Raw genomic sequence first — 25,431 nt, forward strand, 5'->3', positions numbered from 1 at the left:
AGCCCGGTGACCGTGTTTGGGTTTGGACCCCTATACGCCGACGAGGACTGAGCGAGAAGCTTTTGAGTCGCTATTTTGGACCGTACAAGATCATCCGACGTGTTGGGGCAGTGGACTATGAGGTCGTGCCAGACGGCATTTCGCTATCACAGCGGCGTCGCTCACGACCTGAAATAGTCCACGTTGTGCGACTCAAGCCGTACTACCAGCGTTAATGAACTTCGCGTAACTCACTTTTGGACTTTGTTTCTTTTCGTTGTTTTGTTACTTATGTTTAATAAGTGTCCTTATGTGTTTCGCTCTCTTATATTTGTAGCATCGGGACGATGCTTTTTAAGAGGGGAGTAATGACGCGTGTACTTATCGTTATCGGGCGACCACGTTTGACCGCCTAACAAATGTTATCGCACAGCGCGGGACGCGCCTGCATGTATCCGAAGTTTCTGGAAAGTTATCGATGCTTCTACCCGGCTGTCTGTTGTTGCCGAACCTTGTGCTATCAGATTTCATCGCGTGACGCGAATGGTGTAGAACTTTGTGGAAGGCACGCGGGTCCCAACGATTAGTCTGGAACATTCGACGACTGTTGTATAAAAGCCGACGCGCTTGACCCGCTGATCAGATTTCCGACGATCGCCGACCGTGTTCGCCGCTATCGTTGTGCTATAAGTGTAGCCTGTATTTGTGGGCACAGGTTCGCCCAATAAAAGCTAGTTTTGTATTCCACCGCATTGCTGCTTTCTTCACCGTCACTACCACGTGACAATATGCACAAAACATTGCAAAAATCCTCGCAAGATAGATGGACAGTTGGCATGGTCTCCACAATGACTTTACTCTTACATAGATGGTACTCAAAGCTTTCATACATGATTCACACGTGTAACGAAAGTACCCTAGCCCTTAAATAATTTGATCTCGACCTCAAGAAAAGCGTTTACTCAAAAATACCTGAAACAACAGCAGAACAATGCATACACAATCTATTTAATGCAATCATGCAAAATGTTTTTGTACATTCGGAAAGACAAATAGTTTTTAACTGCTTTAAACAATAGAATGAACCCACTACATGAACAAGATGAAAATAGTATTTATTAAATCCGGTAAGAACTAAGCTGCTGTGAAATGAAACTTGTACTGAATATGGAACAGAGCGCAATGAAAAGAATGTTTAAAGTAAAAAAAAAACCATGAACACACACCTATCAAAATGCCTGTTTCGTTAAAGCATCTAACAATAACTTAGCTCAATTATAGTAAATCCTGTGCACGACAAGAAAAAATAACAAAATGGAATGCTTGCTTTAATAAAAAATAAAGTAAGGTCATGCAATTTGAAGAGCCCTTATGAAGATGAAAAGAAAGCGAACTAGGCCTGTGGTTTTAGTTGAGGGACCAATCATCGAAACGATACATAGCCGACTTAATATAGGGTTTGTACCAGACACGCAAAATTAAATAGTAGTATTAAATTTTTTATTATTTTTAATATGAGTATGGAAACAATGTTGACAGAGAGAGTGCTTTCATTTGAGAAAGAAATGATCCAGACAATAAGTAAGCTATTTAATGAAATGTCTGTACTGCACATACGTGAATAAACGCAAAGAATGCTTCTGTAAAATGACAGATTATCCTAAAATAGCAGATTATCCAGACGGATGCATAGCAAGACACAAGGTTGAAGCTGCACACTGCGAGTCCGTCCATCCATCTCGACACGACCCCATCTCGGGGAGCGGTCGGAGCCCGTGACAGGTAGAACAGGGTGGATGCCAGGCGAGGGCTGTGCTCAGCATGCAACCACTGGCCGGCCAGGAAGGCAAGCTTGTGTGCGTACTGGCACGGTGCCGGCACTCGGATGGTGCCGGGACAGTTGAAGTACAGGTGGGTCAGCTTGTACGACAGCCGCTGCATGTGGTCCGGTTTGAGGCCTGTCGTGTCGTAGATGACGTTGTAGTGGGTCGGGGCCACAGTGCCCTGGCGGACGCTCTGCGACACCAGGAAGTAGTCGTAGCGCTCGGGGCGCGTCACCTCGGTGTCGACTAGGGTGCCGGGCGAAGGGTTGCCGTAACCCCCGCTCGGCAGGTGCGAGAAGAAGCGCGTGGTGATGCGCTTGGTGACCACCACGAAGGCTAGCTTGTGGTCCACGCCCGGGAAGAGGGCGTCCAGTGAGCTGACAATCTGTTCGATTTCCCACTCTCGCACCTGTGTGCAAAGGGGACAGAGGACAACACGATGTAGGAAAAGAAGGGGATGGAATGCTGCAACATTACATTATTACAAAAAAAAAAGGTCGCTTCTTACACGAAAGTAGGTCTTTTACATTAAATATTTGTTAGAAGCATGTACGTAAATAGTGGAATATATATAGATAGGGTTACTATTTCAAAAAGAAAACATAATCGTGGAAACCTGCCCCCTTGTCTTATATATCAGGTGTTCCTGCAAAGAATAAAGCCATATTTAAAAATTGCCAATGGAAGAAAGCACAATTCTAGTGCTTGAGGTGGTCCACTCGAAGAGGCAGACTTGCACGAGAACTCAAAATGCATATTCGACTAACAAAAAATCACTAAAACATGGGGAATGCGGGAGATGGAAATTCAAGATGATGAGCAAAACGAGAGCGCTAAAAAAAAATCACTAAGTTTTTTTAAGTAATTACTATACGGCACATATTGCAATTCATAACTTGTAACCCGCCGTGGTTGCTCGCTATGGTGTTCGGCTGCTGAGCACGAGGTCGCGGGATCGAATCCTGGTCACGGCAGCCGCATTTCGATGGGGGCGACATGCAAAAACACCCGTGTGCTTAGATTTAGGTGCCAATTAAAGAACCCCAGGTGGTCGAAATTTCCGGAGTCTTCCACTACGGCGTGCCTCATAATCAGAAAGTGGTTTTGGCACGTAAAACCCCATAATTTCATTCATAAATTGTATCCCACAAGACTGCAAGGCAAGTCCACTTGAAAAGAATTCTCTGGATGAAAGCATTTTTGATTTCTTTGCCATTAAACTTGCAGTAAAAGTGCATTCTTGTTCCACTTACCTGCGTTTTTTTTTTAAGAGAAAATGCCATTTTATGCATTGAAGCACAAAAGTAACTGGGTAACTGGATTGAACCGCGTTCGCTGGCTCACCCTCACACGCTTTCACTTGTACAGAACCTCATGGAGACGGAAACGCCGACGGCTGAAATCCGCCTGTTTTTGTTGCTATTGCAATAAAAACGAATTCGTGACTTTTTGGGGATAAGTTCAATAATGCATCTGCAACGTCTCCTGCAAGAAATGACAGCCAGCCTCTTCGAGTGGACCAGATTAAGGACTAGAACTGTGCTATCTGGTACAGGTGATCCTTTAAAAAATGCTTCAACTCTTAAATAGACATTATAGAGTCTGCATGAAGGAGGAGGGAGGGTAAACGCAATGGTCCATACCAAGCTGAAACATGGCACCATTATAACAAGGTCACTTTTTATACTAAAGTACTTTTGCTTTATCCAATATTTGTTATCAGCATGCAGTATAAACACCACATCAACAAACTTTTTGGAAATCCCCTGCTGAATGCTTATCATTTCAATGCAAGGATATTTCAGTACTACAACTTCAGAATAACAAACGTTATTCAGTTTCTGTATCAATAAAAAAATGTGAAAAATTTAACTGTAGTCGACCTCTACATCAGGCAAAGCATTGCGTAAACAGTTGTAACCAGAGACGCATGCTGGGCTGGTGGAGCCCAAGCAGCCCGAGACGCGTGCGGTCTTTGTCATGGCTTCGGCAAGCTAACGCTCGCATTCCGCAAATTCAACCTGGGTCAGCAGCTTCTTCAAGTGGGGCATTTTGGAAGTTATTTTTGACATATTGCAAGGAGGTTGGTGCGGCGGGCGACTACTTTTCTCCATCGCACGGTCCTCGCACAGTTTTTTGGGATCTAGGGGTTCGAAAATGTATCGTACGATAACATTTTGGCGACATACAGAACGTCAATTGGTGCCGAAAGATCACGTTTTCAGTAAACTTATGAAGCATTAAAAAGGAAGCATACATAAATAAGCTTCTATTAAATACTTCTTTATATTTCCCTTAGTATTTACATATGCTTCTTTTTGCAACATTTAAGCTGCAAAGGCAGCTTTACACCCAACGATGAAACCTGTTTGTCCACCTGTCACGTATGACAATCGCTTTCAAGATAGGGTCCACAATAGCAAGCAAATTGACCTTCATTTCTCCCATGCGAACTAAGCAGCGAGAACACAGTGCACGTGAAGCTATCAGCATTCGTTGCACTGTGTCCCAATCATAGATCAATTTCAATATAGAGGCCGTGTGGCCACACCATATCTTTTACTTTATTTTTTTTATTTACATTACCCCTAAGGGCCCTCACGCGAAGGTATTACATAGGGGGGGGGGGGGGGGCACAAACATGAATTATACACAAGAAATAAAACTACATGAAATAAACACCCCCACACACAAGGAACATAAAATAAATAGATATGAACAAGGGGTACATGCACTTAGTGACGAAAACACAAGAACATTTTACATAATATGTTAATATGTGCATATAACAATAAGTAATAACTAATCTGCTACCACTAACCTGTTTTCTTGCGACAAGGTTTGGAAAGATGGTAAGTTAACTTCAGTAGCTATGCGTGGTGGTAGGTTATTCCATTCTATTATTGTGCAAGGAATAAATGATTTTGCGTAGAGCGATGAGTGGCACATTATGCGTTTTACTTTGTTAGCGTGGTCACAGCGCTGGAAAACTGCAGGGGGTGGTGAAAAGAAGTCGGTGCCAATGTACAGCTGATCACGGTTGAATATTGTTCTTAGTGGATGCACAAGTCGCTAAAGAGCGATAACGGCTTATAATGACCGGGATTTCATCACCGCACCTGGCACTCTCACTTGCAGTCGTTTGGTTGTGTCATCAATTCACCTTGTGCTGCCATTCACAGCAGTTCGTATTGCAGCGCTGTCATTTATACTGGTCAGATAAAGTTTCACAACACTGATAATGAGACTGGGCTGCATAGAGACGAGCAGCTGGCACCATGCTTACCAGTGTTGTGGAATTAGAACTTGCCGCAATTCCATTCCACTCAATTCCTCGGAACGAAAAAACTTAGCTCATTCTCGCTCTGGAAATGGCCAGGCAGTTGAATTTCGTTGCAACAGAACTGGTTGTTGGCCTAGTTGGTACTGGCTAAAAGACATGTCTTTTGCCGCAATTTAACACACACAAAAGGAGGACACATAAAGACAACACGGGCGGCACTGCCAACTGGTTTAATTTGGGCTGTGACCCATGAATATATATACATATACACGCATGCGCTGGCTGCTCACAAATCTAGGTTACTCAGCGGTCAAACAACCTAGTTTCAAATTTGTAGAGCACGATACATGTATCGCTAATGCAGTTTGTACCATTGTTTTTTATATAAGCTTCCATCAGCTCACGTGCCGTTTGAAATCTACTTCTGCCAAGAATCCTAATCTCAGAAAAACGTGGTTTGCACGTGCAGGCCTTACAGTGCGCAGGCAAATGTGCCACATCATCTTTCATTAGGTTTAGTTCGTGTTCCCTGGCTCATCAGTTATGCAGCGTCCAGTCTGTCCTATATAGGACTTGCCACACTCAAAGGGAATTTCATACACGATGCCTTTGCATTTTCATAAACCACGCCCACAGCCTTGCAAACCAGTCTCCGCACGAGTGGTTCTCGAACAGAGTCGACCCAGTTTGACGGGGGCAGAAAAGGCAATGGGTACACCATACTGGCCTGCCACCTTCTTGAGGTTATGGGAGACCTTATGAACATAAGGAATCACTGCAGGTCTTATGGTTCTGGCTCTTTCTTCCTCCCTTGTGGTGCTGGTACTTTTAACGTTCCGTAAAAGGCTTTCGGTGACTGAGATCACCAACGAGTCAGGGAACCGTGCTGCTTTAAGTCCTTTAATCTGATTATTGAATGAGGCCTGCATCGTGTGTATACACGCAAGGTGGTATGTGAAAGCTTGCAGTGAACGCAAGCTTCGTGCCTGCGTCAATATGCATGACAACTTTCAAAGAAGCGCTTTTTCGAATATGCGTCCGAGTCGCCAACGGTGGTGATGGAAGCAAAAACAAAAGTGAAGGTGGGGACACGGAAGGCAGCCGGGGCAAAGGCACCACCAAGGTAAAAGAAAATCACAAGGCGTAAAAGGGGGGGGAGTGTGCCGCCCCCGTAGTTCCGCATGACGGATACCAATGGCATAGAGCCACGATTACGCAAAGAGCAGAGATAAACTTCGGAGCAACTCGATCTACAAGACCCGAACTGTAGTGGGCGTGTTGCTTATAAATGTACCGTGCTCGTAATCAGCCAGGCCATTTTAAACATACTGCTTTAATGTTGAATTTGAGGCTTTGACTTAGAAATATTTGAACGTGGGCTGGCTGGTTCTTCAGCATATTTTGACAAAAAAATAGTGCATAAACGAAAAAAGCGCTCTATTTTCTGAAAAAGACTCAACTCAATTCCCATTCCATTCTAGACTAAAAGTGCTGAATTCCATTCCCATTCTATTCTGGGGTAACGAAAATCATTGCAACTCCGGAGTGGTAACTCCTCAACAATGATGCTTACGACAACTCCCAGACGAGCTTCTGCGTGAATTTTTATAAGCTGAATTTCCCCTATGCTAGCCTGGTCCATATGGTCGAATATTAACTGGAAGTTTATTCAAGTGTCGCAGTTTACACACTTGGGAAAAGGGAAAAAGCAACAATACCTGACTAGGCCCTATCCCCCATATAACTAGGCAGTGCGTTTGCAACGCATTTCAAGGGCACATAATTTCAACAGATTTCCCATTTTCAAAGGCACATAATATAAACACACGTATACAAAAAGTATGATATACTGTAGCTGTTATATGTGCGTACATAATAATTAAAAAGCTGGAAAAATGCAAGCCAAGAGCATTCGCTAGTGTAATGCAGAAAATTCTTTTGGCAAGAATTCTTTTCTTTTCTTTTCACACTGCTAAGATTCACAATCTCTTATCAGTTCCTCTAGACATATGTTATTCTTTCGAAAATGTATGATTTCACAACATTGTTTGATGGCCATAATTAGTCTTTATTATCTCTGCAGGCATGTCAAAGTATATATTCAAAATGAAAGAGAAATGACCACAAGAGAGTCTAGTGCAACAACATGGTGAGTCTGGCTAGTTGGTGAATGTTCGTGTGTTGGCAAGTCCGTAGTTGGTGAATGGTGTCCAATAAAAAATTTTGAACTGCGGTTGAAGCATCATCGTGTCTGCTTTTTCTGTTATTTCTTTTCTGCATGGGTGCTGGTCTGCTTGATGAGATGTCTGTTACGAGCATCACAGAGCCGCTCACCTGTGGTATCTGGCCGTCAGAGACGCCGTCCCTGAAGAAGATGATCCTGTCTGGCGCCGAGCCAGAGTTGACCTGCATGTACTTGTGCAGTGCATCCTGCACCAGAAGGCCCAGAGAGCTGCCCAGCTCCTGATGCGTGGCGTGGAAGGCAACACGAGAGTACCAGCGTGTCAGCAAGCGGTTCATGCTGGCCACAAAGGCACCGGCCGAGAGCCTGCGCGAGCTCGAATCGTGGTACGTGTCGTAGCCAACCACCATTGTGTTGACCAGAGGGATGTCCAGGCACCACGCTTCGCCACCGAGCTTGCAGTTCAGCTGAATGACCACCTTGGTGGCCACCGAGCGCATATTACGGCGGTTGCTGATTGTCCGTGCCAGGATCACCTGCAGAACGATGCAGTTTAGCACTGCTGGCCTCAGCCGTCATGTGTGCCAATAAATCACCATCAAGAAAATTGCTACTGTTCTTTTATTTCTATTTCATAGGTGCACCTAAATTAATGAGTCTCACAGTCTGCCACTTCACCCACCACACTGTATGTCACGATATCTTCACAATGAGCTCAGTTTCATGTGTTTGAACAGTCAGACACAAGCATTTAAGTCGTCTGCATTGCCATCAGCTGTTGCACATTGGAACTGTCGTCTGGGCTCCACAGCATCCATATCTAACCACGAAACATTTCACAATGACCTGAACATGCTTCACTCTTAATATTGTATAGTTTATACTTCAGAGTACTATACACCCCGCGCAAAATGCCAACAACGCCGCCTGTCGCCAAGGCTGCGAAGCATAGGTGGGCTCGGACGAGCACTGTTTTGTCTACGCCTATGCGCATGCTGTCATGTTTGCATTCTTGACAGTGATTTAATGCTTCTGTCAGCCTTCAGCGATGTCTTGAAAACAACTTTGCATAGTTCGTTGCTTTAAAACATGCAAAAAACTGCCAGGCACCCACTTAGTTGCCAGCGCTGCTTCGCTAGGAAGAGTGACGTCGGCGGTGAATCGTGGCTGTTCGACAGAGAAGCAATCGCGCTTTGTTTACTGCAGTTTTAGAGTGATTACTATGTTTTATTTTTTGCTTGATGCTGTTGTGCCTTTAGTGAACGCGTCCACGTTTGAACTCAGATTAGGTTATTAGAGTATGGGGTTTTACGTACCAAAACCACGATCTGATTGTGAGGCACGCCGTAGTGGGAGACACCGAAATTTGGACCACCTGGGGTGTTTAAGGCGGACCTAAATCTAAGTACACAGGTATTTTCGCATTTTGCCCCCAGCGAAATGTGGCCACCGTGGCCGCGATTGGATCCCACGACCTCGTCCGTAGCAGCCCAACACCGTAGCCACTAAACGACCACGGCGGGTCGCCTCATCTACAGTACAGAAGATACAATAAACATTAGGTTGTTGTTACTGATGAGACGGGATGCTCCCTTTAAAAATAAAGAAGATGCGAAAAAGCTAAAGCAAACAGTGCGGAGCGAAGCTGTGGAGAAAGAGAACGAGTGAAAGAAGAAAGGAAAGGCAGGGAGGTGAACCCAAGGCGAGTTTCCGTTTTTCTACCCTGCACTGGGGTGGGGCACATAGGGTTTGTAAGAACGACAAAGAGCGAAAGGAGCAAGGAAAAAAAGTAAAAAAGAAAAAGAAAAGAAAGGTACATTGAAACCTCGTTAAACTGTAATTGGCCGGAACTCGGAAAAAGTATGTACTAAACGGTAGTACTGCTTAACCAAAATAGCATGAGATCGCCCACTTACCTCTCAAAAACGGAACTCGGAGAGAGTGCGATGAAAGTGGAAAAAACATGCAGTATTTATTTACTTCGCGCAACAAACATGTCGCCTAGCAGCGATGACAGCGGCCTCGAACTTACTAAAGCTGTGAGCCAGATTTTCAGCCAGCCCCTTCTCTGCAAACACTCGCATGGCAGATTCCTCATTGGCATTGCATATTCTTCGTGCAGAGGCGCGGTAGCATTGCAGAAGCCGCTGGGCACTTTCTCATTGCAGAGTGCTGTTTTTGTCGGGACGATTGCTTTCATGAGGCTGATGTAACACGTAGCTTCTGCCACTATAGGGCCTGAATCGCCCGTGCTGTCGCTTTCCGTGTCATCCTGATCACTGTCACTAGGCAATACTTCGGCAACAACAGAGGCAACGATGTGAAAAAGTCGGACCCCGTAGCCTACGTCGATTCGCAGTCGCAGCAGCGCTGCCGAGCAACTTTGCATTCGAAATGCCACACACCGTAGTCAACAGTAGACCCATGTCGCGTGCCAGCACCGAGTTTTCGCGTCACATTCGATAGCACAAACGATGCCTAATTTTTATTCTATGCTGAGCACTCGCAGTATTGTTTTATCCGAGCTTCAGCATTACGCAAGTTCTCGCTTGCACAACGCCAAAATGATACTGATGTTGATTTGGCTTCACGCACAAACGCACAGGGTGCTTGGATGCCGTTGTGCCGATCTCTAAGGCTTGTTGTTCTGCCGAGCTGCCCGATGGAGACGACGCACTCAACTACGTTCGACTGCGTGATGAGTGTGCTGATGTATTGCTGACGAACTTCAGAAGTGAATTTCAGCACGTCGCAAAGAACACAGCCATCGCCTTCCTGCACGGTGCTACTGCAGTCACAGATGTATGTAGCTTAGCGTCAAGGCCGCCTGCTGTCCAAACTACGCCTGACGCTGTAACATCAGTTGCGATCGACCAAAGTCTGTCACCAGCCCAGAAAGAAATGATGGAGGACCTTATAAATGACTTCGCTGAATGTTTCTCCACCTCATCAAAGGTACGGCACACACCAATTGTTGAACACCATGTAATAACAGACGAAGCGACCAGGCCAGTATACCAACATCCGTACCGAGTGTCACCGGTTGAACGAGAATGTCACCGGTTGAACTTAGCCGCTCGAGGCGAAGCTGTTCGGGCTTTACTTTTCTGTTTGGTTTCCGCTTGCTGAAAAAGGACCATTCTATGCTTCCGTTGTCCTCCTCGTTGTCTTCGTCGTTGTCTTCGTCGTTGTCATCCTCGCTAGCATCCTGAATATCCATTTGGTCGTTCACTTGCGACTCCCTCCTTCTGGCTTCTTCCATCGAGGGACTCACCACGGCGTCTTCGGCTGCAGCTCGGCGTTCACTCGGCGTTTCGACGCTCTCAGCGCGCTTCGCTCGTCGCGTTGTCTGCATTTTGGAGGGGCTATTCTTCAACGTTTCGGCGTCTCCAAGCTGAGTTGAGCATGGAGTTCCCGCGCTGGGTCCACTCGAGTCTGAATGTTGCTGTGGTGGCGACATGATGTCGTGCTAACCTGGCCGGCCTCGCCGAGGCCGCACTCGGGCTAGGCCCAGACGTGCTTCGGCTTAGGTCAGCGGGTCGCCGTCGAAAATGTCCTCGTAGCCAGAAAAAAACGTAAACTGGAGCCGTGAAAAGGCACACCACACTCACAGAAAGTACTCACAGTGTCGTTGCTCAGTGTTTTACCACGTTGAATGATAGTTTCACACCAGCTTAAAAGAAAACATCGAAGAGCCAAATTGGGACGCGTCTTCACACTCAGGCGATCGCAGCCCCCCCCCCCTCTTGACAATAAAATTTGCCTTTTTTTTTTCATTCACAAAACTTTATTAGTGTCCTGAAGCCCGGTCTTTTCAGACCGAGGCGGGCCGCGTCCACGTCGGCACCGCCAGGCCGAGCCTTATGGCGTCATCGTGGACCCTCTGGACAGCCTGTAGCTGATCTTTATATGAAGAGCTTGTTAACAACTTGTACCAGTAAAGCAATTTTTCTTCGGGGTCGGCGAGAGTCGCGGGACAGCCCGCCAGCATGTGTCTGATGTCAATGATGCCATCGCGCACGTTACATTCTTTCCTAATTTCTCTTTCGGGGTGAATTTTATTTATGAAATACGGAGTGGGGTACGTCCCGGTTTGCAGTAAACGTAGCGTGACTGCCTGAGCCCTGTTCAATTTTACGTGTGGCAGAGGGAATTGCCTACGGCCCAAGTAGTAATATTTAGTGATGTCGTTGTAAGTTAGTAACTAATCTTTATGCTCCCCGGAATGGTAGTGGGCGTCGGTTCGGCTCTGACCGGCACGGCAAGCAAGTCCTCGTGCCAGGTCGTTCGTAACCTCGTTGAGGTTGGGCCGAGTCTCGTCCACTTGTCCCATATGTGCAGGAAACCATCGGATTTCAGTTTTGATAGTTTCGACCTTGTCGATAATTTTAGCCGCAGTCCCAGCTACATAGCTTTTGTCAAAGCTCTTAATTGCTGCTTTGGAATCGCTATAGATGAAAGACCATTTACGGTTCCTGATGGCTAGAGCAATTGCGGCTTGCTCCGCCACCGTGGAATCCTTAGTGAAGATGGTGACGGCGTCCCGTACCTCGCCCCGGCTGTCGACCACCACAGCGGCGTAGGCCTCTTTGCCTTTGACCCAAGCAGCGTCTACAAGGGCCGCCTGTTGTCCTAGCTGTTCAATTTCTTTCAACAAAGCATTCGCTCTCGCTTTTCTCCTGCTAACATTGTGTTCCGGGTGCATATTTCTCGGAAGAGGGGTGGTTCTGATCGCGTCTCTAAGTTTCGAGCTCAATTCTACCTCGGATTCCTTCGGGTTCATCGATCTATTTGGGTCTGTCCCTATCGCTTTGAGTATAAGCCTGCCCGCTCGCGTTTTCGTCAGTCTTTCCTGCTGCGCCATCTGTTGCGCTTCCGCCATCTCTTCTATCGTATTGTGAACGCCTAGGTTCATGAGCTTCACGTTCGAGGTGCTGATGATCAAAAGCTTTTTCGACGTCTAGTCCCACAATCGCTCTCGCGTGCACCGGGCTAACGTGTATGAGCTGGTGTTTGATCAGGAGCATGGCGTCCTGAGTCGATAGTCCGGGGCGGATACCGATGACGTTATACGGGAGTATGTCATTTTGCTCGACGTATCTAGTGAGTCTGTTAAGAATAACGTGTTCCATAGCTTTACCTATGCACGACGTAAGCGAGATTGCACGTAGGTTATCCAGATGGAGTGGTTTGCCCGGTTTTGGTATGAGGATGGTGTTAGCTATCTTCCATTCCTCCGGATAGTCTCCCTTTCTCCACAACTCGGTGAAATGATCCGTCAGGAAAGTGATCGACTCATCGTCTAGATTCATTAAGAGTTTATTGGCTTGAATGGGAAGAAATGAAAAGCGAGGAGAAAGTTGATATCAAAAAGGGGCTGAAACAGGGGTGCCCTCTTACCCCGCTGCTATCAATGATGTACATGCTAAACATGGAAAGGGCGCTACACCGAAGCTTATAGGGTGCAATATCTCATACAGACAGGTGGGTACTATAGTAGAGCAGCGACTTCCGGGTTTGTTTTATGCGGACGTCATTGCGTTGCAAGCTTACAAGAAAAGCGATTTTCAACGTGTGGCTGATATTTGTGGAGAGGAGGGCGAGAATTTAGGTTTGAAATTTAGCATTAAAAAATCCGGTGTTATGTTATTCAATAATAACAGTGAACACACAGTGTCACTACGGGGCCAGGAAGCACCTGGGGTAAAATAACATAAATACCTTGGTATATGGATAAACGAAGGCAATAGGTATATGGAAGCACAGAAAAATAACAATAACAGCAAAGGGGAAGAGAACTGCGCCCATAATTAAATGCAGAGCGCTATGGCAATACAATAGGTACGAGGTGCTCCGGGGTATGTGGAAAGCTGTAATAGTTTCAGGACTTATATTTCGAATTGCGGTTGTTTGCTTGAAATCAGGGTTACCATCAGGACTCGATGGCAACCAAAGGTCAGTGGGACGCCTCGTATTGGGCAATCACGGGAAGGCTACAAATGAAGCTGTGCAGGGCGATATGAGCTGGACAAGTTTTGAAGTGAGGGAAGCTCAGGGGAATTGAATATGAAGAACGACTGAGGAATATGGAAGAAAGTAAATAGGCTGAGAGAGTTTTCAGGCATATGTACAGGAAAAAAATTGGTTTACAATTCGGCACATGAATTTTTTAAAAATATATATAAAACCAATTTGGGTGCCGCAGAGTGCAATATCGAAGCGGGAGGAAGAACTGTCGATCAAGTGTGTGAACGCTGGCGCATTAATAGAACCAGGTATTTGCATTATTTTCAGCCGATGTCACATTTTCAACTAAAGGTGGCATTCACCTCTTCTCCGAGGACAGCAAGTGTTACTGCTGTTCGACAGCCAGCACTTGACACGTGCAATGTTCAGGCTCATGTGTTCAAACGCCGTTGAGATCCACTTTTCGTAGCCATGGAAATAAAAAAAAGAAAATCAGTCAACAATGTGACGCTGCAAATCGCTTCTGTGGGTTTTCATACAATAAGAAAGCCAGGAAATCTTTACTGAATAGTTCCTCAGGCTCACTTTGTGGCCAATGTGTCTTTGCAGGACGGCAACCCTTCAACACAATGCTGGTAATGCTGTCTGCGTGATCCATGCACTGAAAATTAGGAAAATAGATTTTCGCGTTTAGAAAATAATACTTTTTTTGTAACTTCCCACATGCATAGTAGACACGTAGGGCTGTGTAATGATGTAACGCATATATTTTTAGGCCGACCACCAAAGCAACTTTATTTTTACCTTCGGTATGGGGCTTTTTGCCAAAAATAGAATTTTACGAATTTTTTCCATGCGATCTGCTGTATCTTGGACACTTTCAATATCTTTCAACTATATTTTGGTGAGTGGGCTACCAACATATATTTTATTTGTGTCTCCTAAATTTTTCTAAGTTCGAAGAAAAAGATTCGAGCTTTGCAATTTCACCTGCTTTGCCGGTGCCAAAAGCATTCGAAGTATTCAAATATTTTAAAATATTGGCAGTTTTGGCAATCACGTCATTTCATTATCTTGTCATACACACCATTTGAAGGACTGAATCACACAATGTCTCTTTGAGAAAAAAATGTTGAATGATGCCTTCTAACTCAGCTGGGCAAGCAAGCCAAATTGTCGCCAAAATACTACAACATTTTTGGCAAGAAGAATAAATGTGGAGGACGACCGTTTACCTCCAAAAACATGCGGAATATTTTTTTTCTTTTGCTATATCTGTGATGGTCGAAAAAACGCTGGTTCATTTGCTGTGGAATGTCCCTGCTTCTAACGCTTCCCGGCAACTGCAGCTTACGTAACCGCAATGTTTACCGCCAAACGCTGGCGGCGAACTCTATGCACGAAGGCGAGCTTTCTGCAATAAACGCGGTCTCTTGCGTGGGCCGATCCCCGAAGTAGTGCACAATCGCGCCAAAAAAATTTTGGTAATTTTCAAGCTTCTGTTATTGTTCCGCAATTTTAACATTTAGGTCTGAGAAGATTTTACATAAAAGGCCTGCGGCAAGGTACGAGCAACTTTAGCGATGGAATGGTGTGGCAATATAACCCGCATATACCGCATGTCATATAGCAAGGCGTCGCATATACATCTATGTAAATACATACGTAAATTTCCACTCACGGATAACTCAACAGCACCGACACCGTATTTTCTGCGGCACGGGCCTTTAACGCTCCCGCGTGATAGAGTATTCATAAAGATAACTCTGTTCTTAAGATCAGCAAGCTTGCGATGCCCGCCATTGCAAAGGCGAGCGCTGTCATCAAAAAAGGCGTGTATGAAACGGTAGCACAGGTATCAACTTCATTACTTGCGTCAATAGCAAGCGTAAGTAGGTTCGCAAAACTTAAGCAGTCGTTGCAACTGCCGACGTAAAACTACATTTCTACGATAGGGGGGCAGCAGTCTTACGAACCTAATTATGTCTTTCTACGCCGCACGAACTGATGCGGGTAAGCGTCGGAACGCTGTTGCGTTGGAACGCCATTGGCCGGAGGCCACAACTGATGGCCGAGAATGGCGCGTGCTTATATCTGTACGGGGCGCTCTGATTTCTCATCTCGGAGTGCACTGAGCAGTTTTAGCGCATAATTGTATTGTGGGTGTCCTGCTGTAGAAGGCAGTAACCTTAATGCTATGCTGCAAACTTGCGCTTGATGTTTGATAGGATGTGCTTCTTTATGCGCTCTATAGCCTGATTTTTCATACCCGTAATGATACTCTGTGGAGTGGTAGCAAATAGAAGCTTAATGTCCGTGCCTGACAGCTGGCCAATTCGTAATTGTTGTCTATTGAGCACTTCTCTCTCTTTTTTTGTAGTTTAAGCTTTCTGTCGCTCATAAGCAGCGGATGATTCATGAATATTTTTCCATACACTTTTTAAGCTATATATTTCTATACGACAAGAAAGAACGTAAAAACGCCTACACGTTTCTAATTATGAGAACTTGTTGCTGTTGTACAATTCGCCGTCGTCTTCGGTGCTGTTATCCTCAGCCTTCTATTATATTGCTCACAGTTTCAATTCAGCACGAAGTCAAAACGACGTGTCTGTGCCCACGCTTTTGCTCATCCGGCGGCCTACGGTGTGAGGGAACGTATGCGTAGGATAGACAGCCATCCTATCTATGAGATGAAGTGGGACGTCAAGACGGTGTCATAAAGAAGTGGTGAATAACGTCACGTATCACCATCGCGACGAAAACCGTGAGGAATTCTGGAACAAGAGTGATGCTGTGAAATAAAATACACGCATAAAATCTGCGTATAATTACCGCATGGGTCCTCACACGCATGCGCGCACTGGAGACACTTCATTTTTGGTAAAAAGAGCACGCTGCATAACTCTCATAAAGACGACACTGCGTTCTTGCTTTGCATCGAAAAGCCAGTAACAGGCACCAGGTCATTAGAAGACCCTATATCACAAATAAAAGCCACAGCAGACGGCAGCAATCGTCGTCTTATAATTGGCTGGAGATGCTTATTAAAAACCCCAGACTAGCATCAATCCAGGGCAAAATGACGGCACTTGAGTCTTTCAGTCGCTTCGTGCGATGTTCTACCTCTTCCTACTCTCGCTTGAGAAACCCTTCACAGGCACTTGTGCGTTCAGCGCAAGAATTTTCCTCCAGCCGGCCGTGGCCTTATGCTGCCCCGCACCTGCTGCGCAGTAGTCATGGCAACGTGACGGCAAGAACTTTCGGCCACAGTGGACTGCTTTCGTGAAGTGAACAATGTCAAGCGTGCACTACTGCTAAGCGCAGTCATTGAAACGCGTCGTATCAGCGAGATCAGCGTTTCCGGCGCTCGAATTATGCTCTCTTATGTCCTCACCCGGCACGCGCAGTTCGATCACTTAATTCAGTGTGTTTGGTTCAAAGTACCACATTTGTGCCTCATTATCGGAGTAAGCGCATATCGTATCGATTGTACTGAAGGACTGAACGAACTTCACATGAAAGGCCATGGCACTTGCAGCTTTCGGCTGACCACTCAAAAATTATTGCATTTATACAAACCTTCCATATTTACGTTCCGCCACAGCGCACGTCTCCGCAACTCAACGGGCTTGGCCTCTACTTCAGTGATAGTTCCGGTTTGACATGTTTTAATTATCCGCAAGAAAAGAGGAAAAATACTAATCGAGAAAGCGGTCAGGCAAGCAGACACAATCTCTCCAGTGATATTCACTGCATGTTTAGAAGAAATATTTAAGTAGTTAGACTCATTGCTAGCGACGATAAAAAGTGAATTTATCAACAACCTTGAGCCGATGGCATTGATCTTAACCGAGAAAGTCTAAGAATAGGTTGAAAATTATTATGCACAAGACGAAGCTAATGCTGAATTACCTGTCAAGCGAACAAGAATTCATGATCAACAGCAAGCTTCTAGATTGCGTGAACCCGCCGTGGTTGCTCAGTGGCTATGTTGTTGGGCTGCTGAGCACGAGGTCGCGGGATCGAATCCCAGCCACGGCGGCCGCATTTCGATGGGGGCGAAATGCCAAAACACCCGTGTACTTAGATTTAGGTGCACGTTAAAGAACCCCAGGTGGTCAAAATTTCCCGAGTCCTCCACTACGGCGTGCCTAATCATCAGAAAGTGGTTGTGGCACGTAAAACCCCATAATTTAATTAATTTTAGATTGCGTCAAAGAATAAGTTTATCTAGGACAATTATTCACAGGGAACCCTGATTATCAGAAGAATGAAAATGGCTCGGAGCGCACAAGGCAGGCACTAACAAATCGTGACCGGCAGCTCACAGCTGTTGTTGAAAAGAAAAGTGTACAATTATTCCATTCCTCAAGTGCTATCACATGTGGCAGAAACTTGTAGTTTAAAGGATTACTTACACAAAATTTCGAAGTCGACTTAACGTTGTGAGATCAATTTATGTGGACACATACACACATCGTCTGCAAAATATCAACGGCGAATATACCTTAGAATGATATTTAAAATGAATTTTAAAGTACGTGCCCGTACAAAAATGACTGTTGATTAACCATTGATATATTATTGGGGAATTGTTGAAACAACGGACTTCAACAAATTTTCAAAAGCAATTGAGCTCGCTCAACACTTGCACAACAATATTACCGTTGAGTGTTCTCAATAAACAATTTATTGGGTAATTTGTGTTGATTTTTGTAGCTGTTTTTTTGTTGTGCAGCAGTTGAGTCCAGTATCGATAATTAGGACTCGCATATGAAGACATACCAAAAATTAAATGCGAAGCGTTCCAACCTCATTGCTGTCACTTTGCGGCTGGTAGGTTCTTCTTTCGCCTCGTTTTCATAAAAAGAAAATAATGTGTGACCGATGGGGTGGCATTGAACGTCGGCCGTCAAGCCCGGTGCTCTAACCATTAGGCCACGAACGCGCGCATGCTCCTCTCGTTCTAAAGCCAGTAATATCTGAAAGGCTTGGCGCGTGCGCAGCGTGCCACTTCCTTGTGCTGTCGCTAAAGCTGGCGCTTTCAAGCGCCTATCTCTGGGACTGCCCCACTTTCGTAGCCGTTTTCTCTCTGTAAAAACTGCAGCATTAGACTAGCTTCATGACCGCTCAAGTTCATAACGATTTATTTCTTCGCCGGTGTACAAATGCCATCGTCGTTTTAACATACACTAGATGACATAGCTATCGGTACGATCCAAAATGAGCACGTTTCGTGGAGCAGAAGAATGCTAAGTTCACTCGCAAGCACGGCGACTACGCGCATGTGGAGTTCCCCAAAAGTAGGCACGGCGGCAGCGCGGCCGGCGCTAAAACAGGCGCCGACACGCGACGACGCTACTACCTTCGAGCATCCGACGCTCTGTGGGAACCGTAGGATCCAAGCGGCGCACATGCTGCAAACATACACGTGAGAGATCTTCGAATTTCCTGCGACGCACCCTCCGTCCGGAAAGTAAATATAGCTTTTTTTATCCAACGGCCGTGGTACTAGAGATCAAACAACGAACACGCTTTGAGATCGCAGCGCGCAGCCGCTATAACCATTGACTTCAAAGAGCTTCTGATTCAGAAACAGCCGCAACAGTATCGCAGCTAATCGCTGTATCTGTGGCTGCTCCCGACTCTCGCCTTGCAAGAAGCATGCGATTCATTTGAGCCTCGCCGAACTGTCGTCCGCAGGACAGGTCCCGTAGGTTCAGTTAAATAAAGGAACACCGAAGGGAAATGAAAGAAATACAGGTAGCGGACTCATACATCATACCTTACTTGTCACCTCGTCATCTGCAAAGGCGCAATAAACTATTCTAGTAGTGTTACTTTTGTAAAGGTAATAAAATTAGTATAAATTTTTTCTTCTAGGTGGCGCTACCAACGTCAAGGTAGCGTTCGGGCGTGTGTGTGTGTGTGTGTGTGTGTGCGCACGCGGTTGCAACCGTTGTAGCTTCGTTTGAGCACACTTTTTCAACAGTACACATCGTTACCGCTAGTTTCGTAGTCGCATATTTTGGTCGTAGTATTTATTGTTTACGCTACAAATTAGGTTGTTATTAAACCTTTATGAAGGTTAATGGATGAAAAATTAATACTAATTAATTAGTCGTTTTCCCGTGTGGTTATTTTGTTTGAAAGGTTTTTATAACTCCATACGATAGTGAAGCTGTGAACGGCTTTCGGACTCAGTTAGTTGGTTGCCGTTGCGTGGCGGTTCGCGCCTCGTGCTTTTTGATGAAAGTATTTTATTCTTTTCGGTCATCATGACGCACATTTTGGTGAAATGCTTTAACGACGATAAGTGGGACGTTTATCCGTTGAAGTCGTTGGCTGACTCAGCTACTAGTCTTCGACTGATGTGCGAGCCTGGCTGTTTCGATGAGTTGCGCTGCAGAGGTCATGATGCCTGTTGGAGAGAAGGCACCCCGAAACAGTCGCAGCCGAACTTCTTCAGATAGGTAAGTAATCTCGTTTTCTTGGGCACGTAGCCTTTTTTTTATTTTGACATTGACAAGCGTGAGATGTTAAGCACACCGTACACTTTCTTCAAGCAAACCGTATGCCCCGGAGCGAAAGCGCGCGATACGCATTTCGTAACTATGGCGGCCGCCGTGGCAATTTGGGGCTCGAGGTCGTGGATACGATCCCTGCGGCGGCCGCATGCCAAAGGAGCGGAATGCAAAAACGCTCGTGCATTGTGCATTGTATGCGCGTAAAAATTTCCGGGAAGTCAAAATTAATACGGAGTCCCCAAATACAGCCTGCCTCATAATCAGATCGTTGGCTTCGCACGTAGGACATCATAATTATTTTTTTTAATCCGTAGTGGCTCATCGCGTACCATACGGTTAGTGTGATCACCTTTTGTGCCGTAGCGGTTAAGCGCGCCTCGATTTAGGTTGCGCCTAATGATGCGGCGCACCGCAATATCTATTTCGCCTCTTTGGGATTTGCGGAGAACGGCCAACCGATTAGTCGCAGCTTACGCGCGGTGACTGTACACGGATACACAGCGCAAATGAACAGAGGCGTGGTGACGACTTCGGCAAAGAACACAGCCGCCGACGGGGTCGCCTTATCGCCTATCACCGCCAAAACTACCGCAGTAAGCATCTTTATCTATCGCGGCGCGTTTCTGTTGAAGGCGTACTGTACAATTTTAATTAGCGATAACCGAAACATGCCACCGTTCTCTGCTGCCTCTTTGAGCTGGGCAGATCCGAGTCTGCTTTGCTTGCAGAAGCGAAAGGAGCGGCACTCGGCGCGTTGTCGCCTCGAACACCGTTTGCGCGGTGAAGATTGACGCTTGCAAGAAGCTAGCTCACTGCGCAGACGCTACCGCGCAAAACGCGCAAGGGCGTGTACGCGACGTTCTACACACAAATCGCGTGGGATGATCGGAGACACGCCGGAGCGGCTAGCGTTAAAGAAACGGTGCATGTTCTCACTCGTACAGGCATGCTCACGCCCGCATCGCTCTCGGCGTATTTTTAGGTCATTCCTGCTGCTGGACGTCTACCCAAAGATTTGATATCTGCTTGGTATCGGCTATGTGCCGTCGCGTGGTCTTTGGTTCTGCGAGAGAGCCGGGAATATTTCTCCCCGCTGTGAAACATCGCTGTGCGTGTCTTAGCTAACATTTACCATAGCAACCTATTTCTTCCTTTTCTAGACAGCACTCGTAAAGAGTCGCAAATTTTTACTTGCCAGTATAGTGTCTACTTCTATTTTGTGCGTAGTTATGTGCAGTGTGTGGCAGATTCTCAATCCGCGCAATCTCATCTTCTGTCCGCATTCCCTTCTCGCAGGTTCCGCATGCAGCAAATGCCCAGATGCTAAAGTGTTCTACGTCAAGAACAGCTTGGTGGCGTGCAAGACACACCCGTTAATATGTGGCTGATTCACTAGCAAGCTCGCATCTCTGTTGCCACTCTCCATCAAGTGGGATATTTAACTATTCTTATGTTGCTGTGTGGTGTACTAGCTGCCCCATGGACGCTGTAAGAGCTTACTTTCGATTTGCTCTGGCTTTTAGTAGTGAAGGATGGGCTACCTTTTAAGGCGAGGTATTTCCTTTTGCTTGCGAGAATGTTTACCAGCCTAACCAAGTGATACGTGCGTACTGGAAACAGCAGCGCGAAGAGAGGCGGACGACGGACGGCGAAATAGGTAGGAGCACAAACGAGCGCAAGTTTATTTTTGAAGACAGAAGTATTAAAGACGCTGGTCAACTTGACGAAGGTAAAGAGCCGTGCATGCGTGGCAGAAACAGCCACGAGCGACAAGAAAAAATATGAAGAAACCATGTCGTGTAGATAAACGTGCGTGAAAAACGAGAACTATTGGACAAATCTTTCGAAAAAGCGAAATATTTGTCCGATGAGTGATACTACCCAACGAGAAATACTCTTGAGAACTGCAAGTCTTTCCCACTAGGGGCAACAGATAACTTGCTTATGTATTTATTTCGTTTGTGATCAATAAATATTTCTGCTGGAACTCCTGTGGTGTTGAGGTATAGAGCAGAAAGAACGGTTGTTTCATCACAAAGACCAGAACACAAGAGGACTTATGGAAGAATTATTTATTGATCACGAAGAAAAATTCATAAGCAATATTTCTGTGACTCTAAGTGGGAAAGAGTTGCTGCAGTATTTCTCGTTAATATCACTTACAGGACAAACCTTTCAGTATTCATGTGTGTTTTTTTTTGACGCATATGTTTGTTCTACGGGACATGTCTTTCGGTCCTTTTTTGTGGTGCCGGGCTGTTTCTGCTGCACATCCATGACTTTTTCTTTGTGAAGTTGGCCAATGTGTTTAAAATCTTTGTCTTCACGAATAAACTTCTAGTTGAGTCAGCGTTCATGTGTGTTCATACCTTAATTCATCCTTCTCGTTTCTGTTTGTGTGGTTGTCAAATATAAATGTACACCGAATTAGCGAAGTGTCCATAGAATTGATACATGAAATATTTGCGCTGTTTATTTCAGGAAGAACGCTATAGGGTCTTATCTTCTGTTTTTAACACTGATGTACATTTTCCTAGTTCAACTTCAAGGAGTCCCCTGAGGAAGCCAATAAGAGTGATGGCAACTTCATTGGTGTAAGATTTATGAATTTCATCCATTCAAGGCATGACATGTCACATGCCTGTTGGTATGCAAGTATTCGTACTTTTTAAACATACTAAGCTCTAGTTTTCGGTTCTCATGACGCTGCTTTGTACTGTGCTGCATTCTCCAGGCGCAGGAACCTTCTTTTATGCCGTCAGTGCATGGGTTCTTTTTGTATATATTGGAGAAACAATTGTCTTGAGCTTAAATATGCATGTATATCGCTTGTAATTTTTTTTTCAACACGGTCCTGTATCTCCCTCCGTCTTTCTTACTGCTTTGTCCCAATTTTTATGCAACTTTTGTATTTTATGCAATAAAATTCTGGTAGCATTTTAATAATATTTTACCTGCGCAATTGAGGTCATTGGTTTTTCGTATACGCATTTATTTGCATTTTTCACTGTCTCACCAATCTGGCTGTCCAGTCATTGAAACCTTTTCCCATCCTTTATGACTATTTCTGGGGTACTTGATACTGCAAGTGCAGGTGACCATCTATTTGGCTCTTTGGAATTGTGTTAGCCATGTGTTACTACCAATTTTCTAGGCTAAATAGTTATTTTTTCTCTTATCGTTCAAGGTTTTAGCCTTGCCTTATCTCTTGATTGACTGAGGTACCACTTAGTTGCTGTGTATAGTGAAAAAGGCCCCAAGAAGTGCTCTGATTAGCTTTGTGCAAGTCCAGAAAAATTAACTGAAAATGAGCTCACTAAATTGAGGAAATACCACCAACAAACTCTTCTGTACCTCAATTTACCATATACAAATGATGTACTGTTCTTGCAAACCTGGCTCGTCAGAAACATGATTCAGGTGTTCACCATGCCCGACAACTTTCTAAATGATGTCTCATCAATTAATAGCTAAGTTGAGTGATGTTATTTTATAAAATAATTGGGCAACCTGGGAATATATACATCTCGAAGACAAAAAGCTCAGACAAGTCTACTTTAGTACTTCATTAAATTTTAATTGCGGTGAAAGACGTGTGCTAAAGCTTGTATATATTTACGTGAAGTCATTTGTTTCAAGTCTGTTATTTTGCCTTCTCACAGTTAGCCGTAACTTTTCCTGTGATGGATTAGTGTGCGAAACATGTTAATATAATGTATTCAGATGTCTTGTGTGTATCCACATGCCAGCAGCTTCAAGTGTTCATGTGTTCAAACTTGGTTAAAAGGGTATGCTTAAGCCCTGCCTTTTGAGTCGCATTGCCTTCTAGTCATAAACTTAAGTCGCAAGTAAAGACCACAATGGTCGTTTTGATTTAATTCATATGTATAGGTTTTTTCAGATGTATTTACACTGTTAAGAGTGCTGTAGGTACTAGCCTATGCCTCCAGGTTCGATGTAGTGGTGCCTTATGTACTGTAATAATGTTTCATGGGCACGCATCTTTATTGTAAATAAACGTGCTTCAAATTGATCAGTCTCTCCTTTGCTTTTGTTTGTGTTTGTGAAAGTTATGAGCAGGCACCGGGGCATGCAAGTGAGAATAGCAAAGAAATTTGAATATATGAATAAAGATCCACTAGCCCAACGAAATGTCAATCATATTTCAATCACCACTTCTGAAATCTCAATGCCTTTTCAACCTGGCCACAACGTACTTTTCAGTGCTGTGACAACAATAACTCAACAACAGGTCAACGGAACTACCACAACGTCAGTTCAATGCAGCATCAATGGTAACCCAACAACCATTCAACAAAATGAACACAACGAGCCGTCAAAGCGCAATGGAATTTAATGGTAACTTAACAATTATTCATCATTGAGACACCCAATGGTGTTTCAATCAAATTTCAGTGGCCAATATTCAAGACCACTCAACAGTTAGCCAAACAACCCTCCAACAAAATTTCCACAATTCCTCTATGAAAAACTCAACATTGGCCAATGATAATTCAATGCCTTCTCAATAATTTTTCTTGTACGGGTGTGCGCAGCCAACCGCACATCGCAGCACCACGCGACATCGACATCAAGGAAGGATTGTAAACGAAACTGAGAAAACGCTACGTCACGAGCTTGCGCTGCCGTCGGTGCGGGCCCCTCGAGCAAGTTTGTGGCCGCTCCGAGCGTACCGGTGTCTTTATTTTTTTTTTCACCGCTGATGGCAGCACAAAAGTCTGCTAAAATTTGTTTCTGCCACGAAATGACTCAGAGTAAAGTGACCTCAAAAGTCTCCATATTACGCGAAATAGTAAATCGTTGGCGTAAATTTGACTCGCAAGCGGTCAGCGCAGCCACAGCAGCAATCGTCTCTGCGAAGCGGCTCGCCTGGCTAACGTGTTTTCTCATCGCTACAAACGGCGTCGGGAAAACTGATTGTATTGTCACTTAGGAGCGACATAAATGTGCAGACGTTGATCGTGTTGACGAATATAGGCGTTTTATTACGAAGTGCGGACGGATCGCAAGCGCCGTCAGCCTCGGATCCGGACGGCCAGCGAGCTATAGGCCTGGACCGTTTCCCAGCGATCGCCAGCTCGCCTGGCTTGCTCCCTCGCTACCGTCGGCGTCGATAAGCGGCAGAAGTGGTCCGAGTTCCTGCGCGCCGCTGGATGCTTAGAGTGGACTCCGCTGAAGAGCAGCCACATTTGCTCGTTTCATTTCGAGCGTGTCTGGTATAAACAAAACCCGCCGAGCTTAGGGCAGTCCAATGATCTTCGACCTGGACCACGTGTGTAACCCCAAGCCTGATGCTGTGCCAACTTTTACCCCACCTTGTGTCCTGCTCCGCAATGTGCTTGATAGCTGTCACTGATATGATGATTGACAGCTGTCACTGGCTGCACTTTGTCGCTGCTTCGTAATGGATCCAATCAAAAGTGGTTGGCCACGTCTAATACGGCGCCGACTCCCGCCTGCAGGAAGTAGTCGCCGCTGGACGACGAAAATGAGGACGACGATGATGTCGAGGACATCGCACAGCTCGTGTAGGCGTAACATACGAACTATAGAAACACGAAGCTCTCGCGCTGGCGAGTGCGCTGGCGTGCGCACGTCACAGTTTTGTGCGATCACGTGCCCAGCTGGGTTTACATTCCTTCTTTG

The 25,431-nt window shown here is 45.4% G+C and overlaps 1 protein-coding gene and 1 long non-coding RNA gene across 5 annotated transcripts in view; one reads left to right on the forward strand and one right to left on the reverse strand.

Moving 5' to 3' along the window:
* Positions 1 to 814: 814 nt before the first annotated feature.
* Positions 815 to 25,431, reverse strand: part of LOC126523406 (piwi-like protein 1) — a 103,331-nt gene continuing 78,714 nt past the window's right edge. For 2 of the 4 annotated variants that reach the window (XM_055066781.2, XM_050172028.3), the window contains 2 exons: positions 7,420 to 7,803; positions 815 to 2,211 (listed from right to left, as the gene is read on the reverse strand). In XM_055066781.2, the coding sequence (XP_054922756.1) occupies positions 1,570 to 2,211; positions 7,420 to 7,767 (990 nt within the window). In that variant the 5' untranslated portion in view covers positions 7,768 to 7,803 and the 3' untranslated portion in view covers positions 815 to 1,569. Of the gene's footprint in view, positions 2,212 to 7,419; positions 7,804 to 13,596; positions 13,694 to 13,798; positions 13,896 to 25,431 lie in introns of all 4 variants that reach the window. The other 2 variants (XM_055066779.2, XM_055066780.2) reach the window with 2 other exon arrangements.
* Positions 19,347 to 23,797, forward strand: LOC129382683 (uncharacterized). Its single transcript, XR_008610721.2, has 2 exons — positions 19,347 to 19,710; positions 21,061 to 23,797. It is a non-coding gene; the product is annotated as an uncharacterized lncRNA (long non-coding RNA).

The sequence above is a fragment of the Dermacentor andersoni genome, chromosome 6, assembly GCF_023375885.2.
Source record: "Dermacentor andersoni chromosome 6, qqDerAnde1_hic_scaffold, whole genome shotgun sequence".
NCBI lineage: Eukaryota > Metazoa > Arthropoda > Arachnida > Ixodida > Ixodidae > Dermacentor > Dermacentor andersoni.